At 45.9% G+C, this 14,832-nt stretch overlaps 1 protein-coding gene across 2 annotated transcripts; it reads left to right on the top strand.

Annotated features, from left to right (window-relative positions):
- The first annotated feature begins 2,822 nt into the window (after nucleotides 1-2,822).
- On the top strand, nucleotides 2,823-13,137 carry HAUS4 (HAUS augmin like complex subunit 4). 2 transcript variants are annotated; one of them, XM_028114931.2, is made up of 10 exons: nucleotides 2,823-2,956; nucleotides 4,727-4,798; nucleotides 6,223-6,365; nucleotides 6,455-6,586; nucleotides 7,043-7,177; nucleotides 8,515-8,611; nucleotides 9,897-10,042; nucleotides 10,179-10,309; nucleotides 11,052-11,120; nucleotides 11,265-13,137. In XM_028114931.2, exons 2-10 carry the CDS (start codon nucleotides 4,744-4,746, stop codon nucleotides 11,446-11,448), a joined length of 1,092 nt encoding a protein of 363 aa, XP_027970732.1. In that variant the 5' UTR covers nucleotides 2,823-2,956; nucleotides 4,727-4,743; the 3' UTR covers nucleotides 11,449-13,137. The 2 variants fall into 2 exon arrangements, with proteins under 2 accessions (XP_027970732.1, XP_027970733.1); XM_028114932.2 differs by having other exon boundaries at nucleotides 2,823-2,948.
- The last annotated feature ends 1,695 nt before the right edge of the window (nucleotides 13,138-14,832 follow it).

Genomic DNA, 14,832 nt, shown 5'->3' on the forward strand with positions numbered 1-14,832 from the left:
GCCACCCAGGCGCCCAAGTTTCTCAAGTATTTATTTTTTTTATTTTTTATTTTATTTTTTTTTAAGATTTTATTTATTTATTTGAGAGAGATAGAATGAGAGTTAGAGAGCACAAGAGGGAAGAGGGTCGGAGGGAGAAGCAGACTCCCCGCCGAGCAGGGAGCCCGACGTGGGACTCGATCCCGGGACTCCAGGATCATGACCTGAGCCGAAGGCAATTGCCTAACCAACTGAGCCACCCAGGCGCCCCTATTTTATTTTTTTAAAGATTTTATTTATTTGAGAGAGCGAGAATGAAAGAGAGAGAGAGAGCACACATGAGAGGGGGGAGGGTCAGAGGGAGAAGCAGACTCCCTGCTGAGCAGGGAGCCCGATGTGGGACTCGATTCCGGGATTCCAGGAGCATGACCTGAGCCGAAGGCAGTCGCTTAACCAACTGAGCCACCCAGGTGCCCTCTCAAGTATTTATGATCTAAACTGCTCTTTTGACACATTTTTACTGCCTTGTACTATTTGCTTTTCACGTGTGCATGTCTTAATCTTCTCAACTGGATTATGAACTTCCTCAGGGTAGGGACTGGGTCATATTTATCTCTGTGTCTCCTAAGGCACTTAATACGTGCTCAGTAAGTGTCAATTTTAAAATACCTCACTTTGATAGTCTTTCCAAAGCACTTTCTCAGCCATTATCTCATTTGATCATTACCTCAACACTCCGAGATTGGAGGAGCTAGAAATATGTTATTTCCTCCTTCTGACAAATAAGGAACCTGAAGCCCAAGGTCACAGAGAGAGAGAGAGAGAGAGAGAGAGAGAGAGAGAGAGATGGAACAGATAATTGCATATGAAGGTTTGATTCAAGGCTTCCCATGGCTCTCCCCCTCCCCTCCCCTCTACCCTACCTGAAGACAGGCCTCTGCACCTTTCTCCCATTCCCCAAGTCCTTTAGCGCTGCTTAGACAAAGCTTATAGTACCCTCTTATAAAATTTGACAAATATGAGACATGAAATTTCAGTCGATTTCTGATCAGCTCTGAGTCACCAAAGCATGTTTGCTATTTTGTTCCAAGTATCATTTTTTAGGAACATTATGCCTGATATTTAATGATGCTGCACTACAGAGCTGAGGAAGCATAAATGATTTTTAAAAGCTGTAGAAAATGACAGCCCTTTAATATTAAGCACGAAAGGTGGCAGCTGACAAGATGACCAGGGATATAAAATTTCTGCACTGGATCACACTATTCCTCTATGTATTGCTAGTAGAACTCTCTAGTTGGTACTAAAGGAAAAGATGAAACTCTCTACCGCTCTGCATGCCTAACCGACATTCCTTCCCCACCACCCCAGACTATCAGCTTCTCTGATGCAAGAGATTGAAGAAACTTGGTGTAATTTACTTAGTATCAAATATTATTTTTGAGATAATTCACTTAAATGACTACATTCCAGTCCCCTCTGCAAAGAGGGTGGGAGTGGTGTCAGAGGTAATTGTCCCCCTCCTCCCATGCAACTCCTGCTGGGATCCCTCATTGGCTGAAAGCAGTCAGAGAATATGGAAACCTGCAGTACTCACTGGTCTAAATAGGGTGTCAAAAAGCAGAATGTGCATCTGCGGGGCAAATGGAAGACATCTAGCTCATTGGTCTAGAGATGGCAGGTGACCCAGTCTGGCCCATGAGACATATGGGAAAGTCTGCTGGGTACTCTGGGAAAGGTTTTCTTCCCTAACTAAAGGCTCCTCCCCTTCCTTCCTGCTTGGGATGCTGTTGAGTTGGACGTACTCCTTGGATTTCTTACGCTCATGAGGGAAATGCAAAGAGAACTGCAAAGAACCTTGACCACAGAGCTACTAAAAAGCTTTGGGACCTCCAGCTCCAGACTTGTTAAGCAAACAATAAATGCCCCTATAGTTTAAAAAGGAGGCAGGGAGGGCGCCTGGGTGGCTCAGTTGGTTGAGCGACTGCCTTCGGTTCAGGTCATGATCCTGGAGTCCCGGGATCGAGTCCGGCATCGGGCTCCCTGCTCAGTGGGGAGTCTGCTTCTCCCTCTGACCCTCTTCCCTCTCATACTCTATCTCATTCTCTCCCTCAGATAAATAAAATCTTTAAAAAAAATAAAAAGGAGGCAGGGAAGGTGGCAGAAAGAGGGAGGGAGGAAGAAAGAGCACAAGTGAGAGAGCAAGCGTGAGCGAGCAAGCCAGCTGAATGAAGGATGAGAGATAATGGAGAGGTTAGAGGAGCCTGGGGCAGGAAATGAGAGATGACCCAGGGGGCTGCGCCAGAATGAGGAGACTGACAGGCTCAGTGTGGGCGGCAGGTCTGGGAAGGTTCAGAGGGCCACTGGGTCAGGTTTAAACGCTGTGAGCTGCGACCTCAAACAAGTACTTAATTTCTTTGCGCCTTAATTTTCCCCTCTGTAAAATGGATAGGATAGTGACTTCCTCACAGGACGCTGTACGAATTTACACGAGATCTAAATGAGGAACGGCAAGTAAACCCTTGCTTGACAGTTCCTGACTCATTGTAGGCCCTCAATAAATATTAGCAATCAAAACCATTTTCTCAACATTTGCCCTCAACAAGGGGGAGGTACTCAGGAAAACGGGCCAAGAGGCCTTTCCGGCTCTAAAGGATGGGTTCGCCGTTGGTTGAGGACCGAGGGCTCGCGCTCGGCGGGGGGGCGGGGCCTGCCGTTCCCGCCTCGAGCGTGGCCCCGCCCCTCTTCCCCTCTCACAAGGCCTAGCGTGCACTTTGGGCCTACGCCCCCCCCCCCCCGCCCCCGCCGTTCCCGCGCTGTCCTCCCGGGCCTCTCTTCCCCCAGCCCCAGCGCCTGGCCCGAGTGAGAGGTTCCGGAGCCCGGGCACGGGCGGGGTCGCGGTATAGACGCTGCCAGCCAGCCCGTCCCAGCCCGCTCCGCACGGCCTCGGGAGCTTCAGCTGCCCTCTGGTGTGCAGGTTTGCCTCGGAGGGTGGGCGGGCCGCGCTGCGGGGAGGAGGAGTGCGGGGAGGGTTAGTCCGGCCGCCGCGGCCGCCCTCGCCCTTGGGAATCCTTGGCTGCCCAGACGGAAGGGAAGTAGGCGCCGGAGAGCCCGCTCGGCATTTTGATTCATCTCGGGCCCTGTAAGGGTCACATCTTGTGAAAATACCTGTAAAATCAATTTAACGTTCAGTGCAGCGTGTAAAGACAGCTCTTAAGAATTTAAAAGACGCCTGAGTCAGAACATTTAAATGCTTGGGTCCCCTGTAGCAGCGTTTTAACACGTCTGAGTGCAGAGGGTGGAGAATCGAGCCTGATTGCCGCCTTCGTTCACGCCCGGTAATATTTTAAAAGGGTGAAAGAAAGGCACCCCAAGAAAACCCAAGTGGGCAGTTCCCCTAGGGAGGGAAGAACAGCTGACTTTTGGAAATCTGTGTTGGTCCTCATTTCCGTGTGCGAAATTTGCCTGTAGAACTTAGATCAACGATAAACAGAATTGTTAAAACACTGGACTTAACTAACTAGTGGCTTTTGTTGACAAGTCGATTGTGTTATTAATTCTTGGTGTCTCAGCCAAGGCAGGATTCATTATCTCCGTTTTGCAGGTGGAAAAACGTTTGGCACACACACAAAAAAATTTCCCTTAAATTCACACAAAAGGAACTGCAGAGCTGCGAATTAAGTTTTAGCATTCCGACTCCTCATCTGTGTTCCCCCCTGGACCATGTTACAAAATAAATGAGTAGTTGCTTTGATGCTACTCATAAAACGAGGGAGTAAGCCAAATGTTCTGTGAACTTAAAGTGTTAAATCATAATAACCTTCAATGTCTTCTGCTTTGGGAGACTCAGCTGCCCTTTGGAGTTGATACCTTACAGAGAGGTGTGGGTGGAAAAAAAAAAAGGAAAATAACGTCAAGGGAAAAATTTAGTCTTCAGAGTCCGCAAACTGTGCCCATGTTTACTGCCCCTTTGTGTTGATGTCATACTTTTCAGTGTACTCCATGTTCTGGCAAAACACCCAACAGCTGCCATCCCAGCCTCAGCTGCATTAACTACACCTTTGCGTTGCTCTTTTGGCACTGACCTCCCTGTCAGTCTTCTTGTCATGGCCTTTCCTCCAGGTGCTCCTTACTAATGCTGTTATGTGAAAACCAGTTGTTGTTTTTCAAGTGTGGAATGATTTGTCACTCCTGAAGGATGATTCGAGAGTTAATGATCAAAAACTACCAACAGATTTTAGATGAAAGGACAAGTTAAAGAAGCTCAAGAAACTATTGTGGAATTTGATAGCTGAGTTATTTGACTGGGGGGAAAAAAACAGACACTGACTCTCCCCCCCCCCCCGCCCCGCCACACACACACACCCCTTTCCCCAATTCACTCATAACCGGAAAACTGCAACCCTATTTTAACTTAGACATAATGTTGAGGGGAGAGGAGCATCCTTCTGTTTAGTGAACTGGAAAATTTTCTTTCCAAAGGAGGCTCCCATTTTTGACAGTTTGGAACAAGTGGAAACATTTATGTGCTTAGAATGCAAATTGTTTTGCCACTTATAAGTCTGCCCATAAAACTTGTACAGGAGCTTGAGACCCAGGGTGTGTGATATAGTCTCTCCCTGTAAAAGGCATCCCTGTGGTCCCTCCCCAGCTTATAGACAACAGAAATTTGAACCCAAGGTAGTTTTCTTGGAGCAGCCACCCAATTTATTTACTTCTTGTTCTTTCACTCGGTTCCACACATAAGAATTTCAAGAAAATCAGATGGCATCCGGAGATTTCTGCTCACCTGGAGAGGGGATGGAAATACTCCAACAAGGTAAGAGCTGCCATTTGAAGGAGGTTTGATGACTTACCCAGAGAGGTCTGAGCCAGGTTCTTGCTTTCTATAATAAAAAGGATTTATAAAGTTCACCACTATGGTTTCTCACATAAAAGCCGAAGTTCCTGGGGAAACTAGGATACATGAAGATTCTTCGATGCTCTTATTAGAAAACAAATTACACCGGCTCCCATTAAGGACCCGCCTGTGCAGTAGACTAAAAACTCCAGTCGCTTCCATGCTGTATCAGTAGGCATAACCTGAAGAGAAGGGTGGCCAGCAAACTCTGTGAAGGCTTCCTTCCTACGTGGATCTTGAATTTTCTCATATCTTGTACTCCAAAATCTCAGATCCTTACGTATCTTGAATTCTTCCCCTATCTCAAACCCTTTCTATATCTTGAATCCTTTAAGAACTTGAATCTTCTATATTTTGAACATTGCCATGTTGATCCTTCAGTGCCTGAGGGGGAGAAAAAAGAGTTCTTATTTTCCAAAAGTGCTTTCTCATGGTCCAAAGAATGAAAATTTGATTGTTTGGTAAGTAGGAGTAAAACAGAAGACCCCAGCAGAAAGCATGTGAGAAAAGAGATGGAAAGAGAGGCCCTTAAGCTGAGGCTATAACCAGAGGATCCCAGTTTCTTGCACTTTTTCTCATTCTTGTGCTGCTCTGAATTCACATGGGTTACCCAGCTCTGTTTATAATAAGAATTTAATTCAGTTTTTCAGTTACTCCTAAGAGTATACCTTCTTGCAATCTTGCTTATGCAACTAGATCACCTCCAAAGTTGGAACTTTACCTTTGTTTTTTTTCCCTTCCTCAAGAATTCTAGTTATTCTATGTGAATGAAGCATTTGGAGTACTGTGGTGACCCCTACTAAAAGGTCCCTTATTCCTGATTCTATTTGTCTGATACTTTCCAACTGTACTTCCATTTTCTAAGCTCTTAGTTTCATTAGAGACTCATTCCCTAATTCTTGGTTAATATCTTTGTATATATATAGAAATGCATGTTACTTCTGAGTATTGCCTTGAGTTTATTTGTGGGTTTTGTTTTTTTTTTTAACGATTCTATTTATGTATTTGACAGAGAGAGACACAGCGAGAGCAGGAACACAAGCAGGGGTAGTGGGAGAGGGAGAAGCAGGCTTCCGGCTGAGCAGGGAGCCCAATGCGGGGCTCGATCCCAGGACCCTGGGATCATGACCTGAGCCAAAGGCAGACGCTTAACAACTGTGCCACCCGCGCGCCCCTTTGTGAGGTTTTTTGAACATTTCATTAGATTTAGAAAACTTCCCTACTAAAACCCTAGGGGTTTTTTGGAAGTGAGTATTAAGCTAAGAGTGATTCTCAATTAAATATGATAGCTTCTTTGTCTTTTTTTTTTTTTTTTTTGCCCCTATGGGGGACATCCCATTAAGTGTGCAGCAAACAGCTTCCTCCTTGTAACCTGAGTGAAGAGGACCTGTTACAGAACCCGTACTTCAGCAAACTGCTGCTGGGTCTCTCACAGCACATGGATGAGAGCGGCTTAAGCCTCACCCTGGCAAAGGAGCAGGCTCAGGTAAGAGCCCTGGGAGGAGGGATGATAGGAGGAAGGAAAACTTCCAAGAGAGAAAGAGGTTCCTACCTGGGATTTTTTTGGTTTTGTAGGCATGGAAGGAAGTTCGACTGCATAAGACAACATGGCTGAGGTCTGAGATTTTACAGAGAGTCATTCAAGAGCTGCTTGTGGACTACTATGTGAAGACACAAGACACAAATTTAACTTCTGAGGACAAAAAGGTGAAGCAGGAGAGATGCAGTAGGGGGTAGTTACCAGCTGCAGGAATGACCAGGCCAACTATGGCTTCACCTGATTGTATGCTCTGGGGGAAATAGGAACTTCAGGTAATGGTTATCAAAGAAGAAATGGACTGGGGCCCATGGCTGGCTCGGTGGGTGGAGCGTGTGACTCTTAATCTCAGGGTTGTGAGTTCAAGCCCCACATTGGGTGTAGCTATTACTTAAAAATAAAATCTGTTAAAGGAAGAAGAAGAAATAGACTGTAATTATGGCGGAAGAGGTGGGTGTGTTGTCAGGTTTTGAAAAGAAAGATTGACAGGAGAAGGCACTGGCAGCTGAAGGGTATAAGATGTTTGAGGACTTTGAAAATATGTGAGGAACTGGTTTATGAGGATGGAGGAGGTGGAGGGGGAGAAGTTGTATAGTAACCTCTTTTTGTTTTTTATTCTCTCTCAGTTTCATGAGACCCTTGAACAGCGGCTGCTCGTGACTGAACTGACACGACTGTTAGGTCCCAGCCAGGAGAGGGAAATGCCTCCACTGCTGGGGCTGGAGAAGGCGGACCTTCTGGAGCTCATGCCCTCCTCAGAGGTTGGGGGTGGGCAGATATTGGGACCAAAGAAGTGAAATGGCTTAATCTCTCCCATATATTTAAACGTTTTTTTTTTGTTACACTTTTGTTTTTGTAAAAATGATACACGTTCACGGGGGCCAAACTCAAATAAGAAAAATGTTACACAGAAGAAAGTAAAAGCTGAAATACTACATCTAGGATTAAGTACAGTATATTATATACAGCTCGACGTAAATAGTATTATAGCCTCCATGCTTGTATAGTGAATGTAATCTGTTTTTACTTAATATATTTGGGACTTTTTTCAAGTCAATAAATAAATATGAATAAGATGATAGCTCCTAAAGCACTCTTAGCACAGTGCCAGGCACATAGTCTGTGCTCAGTGTTCTTATATCATCAGTTTATTTTGTTTAATTTTATTTATTTATAAAAATTTATTTGATAGGGAGACACAGTGAGAGCAGGAACACAAGCAGGGGGAGTGGGAGAGGGAGAAACAGGCTTCCCGCCGAGCAGGGAGGCCGATGCGGGGCTCGATCCCAGAACCCTGGGATCATGACCTGAGCCGAAGGCAGATGCTTAACAACTAAGCCACCCAGGCACTCCTGTTTTATTTTATTTTTTAAAGGATTTATTTATTTATTAGAGAGAGAGTGCAAGTGAGAGGAGGGGCAGAGGTCGAGAGAGAATCCCAAGCAGACTCCCTGCTGAGCATGGAGCTGACTCGGGGCTCAATCTCACAACCCTGAGATCATGACCTGACCCGAAACCAACTGAGCCACCCAGGTGCCCCTGTATCATCAGTTTAAATCACTGATAGGATTCCATTGTATGGGGGCGCCTGGCTGGCTCAGTCAGTAGAGCTTGCAACTCTTGATCTCAGGGTGGTGAGTTTGAGCCCCACGTTGCGGGGTAGAGATTACATTAAAAAAAAATGGATTCCATTGTATGGATGTAGCATAGTTTGCTTAACCTTAATGATGGATATGGTTGTTTCTACATTTTTGCTGTTAGAAACCTCACTGATAGGAACATGCTAGTTCATAAGTGTATTTGCCTTTGTATGATTATCTCCCCAACTATGAGTTCTCAAAGTGGGATCACTCGTCAGAGGATATACACATTAAACAATTGGTACATATTGCCAGTTCCCCACCTTTTCATCAACATAGGGTCTTGACCATCATTTTATTCTTTGCAAATTTGATAGGCTAATAAAAATGAATCTCACTGTTATCTCTTGATGCATTTTCGCTGGTTATCGGTGAGAGTGTTATTACCCTGTACTCATTGGCTGGATCGTAATTCTAATAGTCTATTTGCATCTCTCTTTTTGCTTCTGCGGCTATAGGATTTTGTGTGGATGAGAGCTCGGCTCCCACTGGACGTGGAGGAGCAGCTCAAGAAGAAATGTTTCACCCTGCTCTGCTACCATGACCCCAATTCAGGCAAGTGCTGGCACTCTGCTATGTTCCCAGCTAACTTGCAGGGTTCCTGGTCTGCTCTTCTGAGAAGAATGCACTGAATTTTAGATTTGGGACGGAAGCTAGGAAGCATTGGAGATGCTTATTTGTTTGCTTCCTTGCTGGTAGAATACAAGCAAGGAATTGTGTGAGAACTCCCTTTTCTCTTTTTTTTTTTTAAAGATTTTATTTATTTGAGAGAAAGAGAATGAGAGATAGAGAGCACGAGAGGGAAGAGGGTCAGAGGGAGAAGCAGACTCCCCGCTGAGCAGGGAGCCTGATGTGGGACTCGATCCCGGGACTCCAGGATCATGACCTGGGCCGAAAGCAGTCGCTTGACCAACTGAGCCACCCAGGCTCCCGAGAACTCCCTTTTCTCAGCAAGGTACCAAGTGTCCTCTCACTGCAGGGAAGGATGAGTTCATTTGTCTCCAGAGAATCAGAATGGAATAGGGAAGAAAGTTCAGGCTAATACGTATTCCCTTTATCTTCATTTCTATGACTTAAGAATTAAGGTCCAAATCTGGACTTAAAGGTAAGAGCGAGGGGCACGAAGCTGGCTCAGTCTGAAGAGCATTTGACTCTTGATCTCAGGGTCATGAGTTCGAGCCCCATGTTGGGTGTAGAGATTATTTAAATAAAAAAAAATAATAAAGGTAAGAGCAAAGAGAACTTTATGAGAACTGGGCCATTTTATTATTTTTTTTTGTTATTTTTTTTAAAGATTTTATTTATTTGACAGAGAGATAGATAGCAACAGCAGGAACACAAGCAGGGGGAGTGGGGGAGGGAGAAGCAGGCTTCCCGCAGAGCAGGGAGCCCGATGCGGGGCTCGATCCCAGGACCCTGGGATCATGACCTGAGCAAAGGCAGATGCTTAACAACTGAGCCACCCAGGCACCCCGAGAACTGGGCCATTTTAACAGGACACCAGAAGCAAACCTGAAGAATTTGTAGGGCTAGATGTGGGATAGCACACTGAAAAATGGCCTTAGAAGGGCAGTAGCAATTAGGGTTTTCCTGTCTCGTCCTCTCTTTTGTTTTATTTTATTATTATTTTTTGAAGATTTTATTTATTTATTAGAGAGAGAGACAGAGTGAGAGAGGGAGCATACATAAGTAGGGGGAGTGGAAGAAGCAGGCTCCCCACTGAGCAGGGAGCCCGATGCAAGGCTCGATCCCAGGACCCTGGGATCATGACCTACCCAAAGGCAGACGCTTAACCGACTGAGCCACCCAGGCGCCCCTAGTCCTCTGTCTCTTTGCCCAGATTCCGACAGTGAAACCTTGAAGGCAGCAAAGGTGTGGAAACTGGCGGAGGTCCTGGTGGGTGAGAAGCAGCAATGCCAGGATGCCAAGAGCCAGCAGAAGGAGCAGACGGTGCTGCTCGAGAAGAAGAGTGCCACCTACTCCCAGGTTTGTCAGGGCAGTGGGATAGCCTCCTGTGTCTTTTATCCTGGCACCAGGGGCACTTTTGGGGAAGCCAGGGAGTTTTGATCTACCTTCTTTTCTACTGTTGATTTTGCCCTCTTCCTGCCTCCTGGGGGCTCAGGTACTTCTGCGCTGCCTGGCCTTGCTGCAGAGGCTTCTTCAGGAGCACCGGCTTAAGACTCAGTCTGAGCTGGACCGCATCAATGCCCAGTACCTGGAGATCAAGTGCAGTGCCATGATCCTTAAGCTGAGGTGAGCTGTTTGACCCCTGTGGGTCTCAGGAACTCGGTCTCACACACCCTCCCCCTCATCTCTCTTTACTGTCCGCCATGCCTAGCATCTTATGGGTCTTCAGTTAATGGCACACAGCAGTATTAGCCATTGGATTACCCAGAAGCGTTCAACATTCTTTTCTTTTCTTTTTTTGTAAGATTTATTTATTTTGAGAGCGCAAGCGTGCACCCTGGGGAGGGGCAGAGAGAGAGTCCCAAGCATACTCTGCGCTGAGTGTGGAGCCTGACACGGGGCTCGATCCCACAACCCTGAGATAACAACCTGAGCCAAAACCAAGAGTCAGACGCTCAACTGACTGTGCCACCCAGACGCCCCTTTCAACATTCTTGAGTCTTATTTTATTTCATTTTTAAATTTTATTTATTTATTTTAGAGACATGCGAGTGGGGGGGAGGAGCAGAGGGAGAGGGACAGGCAGACCCCACATTGAGTGCAACATGGGGCTCGGTCTCACGACCCTCAGGCAAAATCAAGAGTTGGATGCTCAACCCACTGAGCCACCCGGGTTCCCCTTGAGTCTTATTTCAAAGCCTTCCAAAATAGGTGCTTTCTTGTGAGATATGTTACTCAGGAATTCAGAGTGACCTTGCTTATCCTGTCTCTGCTTAACCCACACCTTGACCATGGGCAGGTACTATGTCCTGTTCCTAACTCTGCTGCCGTCAGGGACCCTCAGCATTTCTTTTTTCCCCTCTGTCAGGATGGAGGAGCTAAAAATCTTGTCTGACACTTATACTGCCGAGAAGGTGGAAGTTCATCGTCTCATTAGGTGAGAACTCCGAAGGGCCTGGCCCAACTACTCAGGGCTGGTCCCACACTCTCCACACCCACTCATTTTAATGTGTTCACATTCTTGTCTCCTTTCTGAGGAGCCAGATCCTTACGTTGTATCTTCTGTTCCCTGGGCATATAGGGACCGTTTGGAGGGGGCCATTCGCCTACAAGAACAGGACATGGAGAAGTCCCGACAGGTCCTGAGCACCTATGAGGTCCTTGGGGAGGAGTTTGACAGGCTGGTAAAAGAGTACACTCAACTCAAGCAGGCAGCTGAGAACAAGCGCTGGGCCCTCCGGGAGTTTAACAAGGCCTGTCGCTGAGCGCTGCCTGGTGGGGTTCCGGCGGCGGACTTCCGCACGGGTGCTGCCTCCCCCTCCTCCTGCTGAAAGGATCACCTCCACCTGAGGCCCACTTTCACTCCGGGAGTGTGGGGACGCTTGCTTGAAACACTGCAATGGGTTAGGCACCGTCCTGGTTTTTCTTCCTTGTTTACAGTGACTGAGTCTCTTCTGGGAAATGGAGCAGATTTATATAATTCTCTGTGCAGCTATTTGTCAGTGTTAGCCCTGTATTATATTTGATTATCTCCTGAATAAGGTGATGATGCTTCCTTTGGGCACGGATGAAAAAAACATCAAAGACTAGATGGGTAAGGAGGGGAACTGAGTGGATCCAGATGAACAGATGTGTAATGCTTACGCTAGGAGTGGGAGGTGGGAGTGCCGGCTTGCCCACCTGGAGTCTTAGAGGTTTCATTCTTGGAGAGCAGACATGGATTAAATCTGGCCTTGCTCTTGAAGAACTGTAATATCCAGAGGAGGGCTGGAGGCCACGGTGGGTAGGGGACGATTCTGTCACCCCGGCTGTTCGTGGGACAGTTAGGATAAAGCAGCAGGGTATCCAGCCCTATTACAGGGAGAGACACAAGCCACTTGTGTTCCCAGTTCCCGTGGTGTGGTTTGAGGGTTACTTTTTTCTCTGAAAGCAGAGAGTGGGAAGAAATTGCCCCGTGTGGTTTGAGGGTTACTTTTTTCTCTGAAAGCAGAGAGTGGGAAGAAATTGCCCCGTGTGGCTTGAGGGTTACTTTTTTTTCTGAAAGCAGGGAGTGGGAAGAGATCGCCCCAAGGAACCAAGTTTCACAGCCCACTTAGCTTAGAACAAGGCAGGGCCCTGATGGCATCAAAGTCGGGGACTGAGAACAGAAGCAGAAGATCTCCACCCTTACTTATAAGAGCCTACTCACCTTCTCAAACTACTTTCAAGGGAGACTATTTTGAGGTGTTCTGCTACAATAAATAATGATGGTCTTGGATTGGTTTATAGGAAAAACTAAGGTCTTTAACATAATTTAGATTTTTTTCTATAAATGGTGCTTACTGCCATTTATCTAAAGGAAATGTTGGCCCACACAAAATTCACAAATCACAAACAGATTAATGGAAAAAGTCAGAAATAGTCAATATTGCTTAGTTCTATACTTTTTCTTTTCTCCAACATTTTTGGGGTAGAGTTTCAAACCTACAGAAAAATTAAAAGAATAGTACAATAAACACCAGTATAGTCTTAACAACCCAGATTCAACAATTATTAACATTTTGCTTTTCTCTCTCTCGTCTCCCTCCTACCACTCTCTCTATGTAGACTGATAAATCTATAGTTGTACAGACTTTTTTCTTCCAGAGCCATTGTATAGTAAGTTACAGATGTGATACATCATTCCCTAAATACTTAAGCAGGCAACTCTTAATAAAGGCATTCCTCTGTATAAGTAATAAAATTATTATCCCTAAAAATTAATAATTTCATGATATCTATTATATAGGTCATATTAAAATTTCCCTAATTTGTTTTCTTGGTCTAGGGTCCATTGAAGGTCTGGGTATTACATTTGGATGTTAGGTTTGTTTTTTCTGTGTGTTTTTTTTTAAGATTTATTTATATTTATTTAACAGTGAGAAGAAAGAGCACAAGCAGGGGGAGAAGGAGAGCAGGCTCCCGGCTGAGCGGGGAGCCCAATGCGGGGCTTGATCCCAGGACCCTGAGATCACCACTTGAGCTAAAGGCAGACGCTTAACCCCAACTGAGCCACCCAGGCACCTCCTGCTTTTTTTTTTTTTTTTTTAATAGGCGCCATGCCAAATGTGGGACTTGAACTCACGACCCCGAGATTGAGAATCACATGCTCTACCAACTGAGCCAGCCGGGTGCCCCTGGATGTTAGGTTTCTTTAATCTCTCTCTTTTTTAAGATTTTTTAACAATTTATTTTACAGAGAGAAAAGAGAGGGAGCACAGGCAGGGGGAGTGGGAGAGGGAGAAGCAGGCTTCCCACTGAGCAGGGAGCCCAATGTGGGGCTTGATCCCAGGACCCAAGGGATCATGACCTGAGCTGAAGGCAGACGCTTAACAACTGAGCCACCCAGGCACCCATTTAATCTCTTTTAAAATAGAACATTTCTGGGCGCCTGGGTGGCTCAGTTGGTTAAGCGACTGCTTTCGGCTCAGGTCATGATCCTGGAGTCTGCTTCTCCCTCTGACCCTTCCCCCTCTCATTCTCTCTCTCTCAAATAAATAAATAAAAGAAAAAAAAAACATTTCTCCTACTTTTTTTTTTTTTTTGGAAGGGGGAGGAGCAGAGGGAGAGAGAATCCCAAGCAGGTTTCATGCCCAGTGGGGAGCCTGATGCAGGGTTTGATCCCATGACCCTGAGATCATGACCTGAGCTAAAATCAAGAGTTGGAGGCTCAACTGACTGAGCCACCCAGGTGCCCCACCTACCTTTTTTTTTTTTTTTATTGAAATTAGTTTTTTTAAAAATCCAGTCTGGTTACTTTGTTACTTTGTAGAAAGTCCGGTAGTCCAATTTTTTCCCATGGTGGTTAACTTGCTCTTCTGTCCAATATAGTAGCCACTAGCCACATATAGCTCTTTAAATTCAAATTTAAGTTAATTTAAATGAAAATTAAAATTCAGTAGGTTGGTGGTTACTGTATTGGGTGGTGCAAATATAGAACACTTACATCATTATAGAAAGTTCTGGGGCGCCTAGGTGGCTCAGTTGTTAAGTGTCTGCCTTCAGCTCAGGTCACGATCCCAGGGTTCTGGGATCAAGCCCCGCATCCGGCTCCCTGCTCAGTGGGGAGTCTGCTTCTCCCTCTCCTGCTCCCCCTGCTAGTGTTTCCTCTCTTGCTGTCTCTCTCTCTCTCTGTCAAATAAATAAAATCTTAAAAAAAAAAAAAACTAACCCCTTCCCCCTGCACCCACCCCCTCCCCCTGCTCAGTTGGTAGAGCATGTGACTCTTGATCTTGGGGTCATGAGTTCAAGCTCCATGTTGGGGGTAGAGATTACTTAATAAATAGAAGTTAAAAATAAGCTATTGGGGCACCTGGGCGGCTCAGTCGTTAAGCGTCTGCCTTCGGCTCAGGTCATGATCCCAGGGTCCTGGCGTCGAGTCCCGCATCAGCCTCCCTGCTCAGCGGGAGGCCTGCTTCTCCCTCTCCCACTCCCCCTGCTTGTGTCCCCTCTCTCGCTGTGTCTCTCTCTGTCAAATAGATAAAATCTTAGAAAATAAATAAGCTATTAAAAAAAAAACAAAGTTCTATCGGACAGTGCTATAAGCCTACATTTCCTCTAAACTGGAGGTAGGTCTACAGGCTTTATTAGATTCAGGTTAAACATTTTTGCAGGGGCGCCTGGGTGGCTCA

This window comes from Eumetopias jubatus, unplaced genomic scaffold (assembly GCF_037043125.1).
Source record: "Eumetopias jubatus isolate StellerSeaLion01/CBP00866 unplaced genomic scaffold, mEumJub1_p1.0 scaffold_7, whole genome shotgun sequence".
NCBI lineage: Eukaryota > Metazoa > Chordata > Mammalia > Carnivora > Otariidae > Eumetopias > Eumetopias jubatus.

Bases quoted from the DNA above. Each gene is read 5' to 3' on its own strand.
- HAUS4 (XM_028114931.2), top strand. From the start codon at position 4,744: ATGGCATCCGGAGATTTCTGCTCACCTGGAGAGGGGATGGAAATACTC. The intron at 10,043-10,178 runs GTTTGTCAGGGC...CTGGGGGCTCAG, and splicing joins AGAGTGCCACCTACTCCCAG to GTACTTCTGCGCTGCCTGGC. The intron at 11,121-11,264 runs GTGAGAACTCCG...CTGGGCATATAG, and splicing joins GAAGTTCATCGTCTCATTAG to GGACCGTTTGGAGGGGGCCA.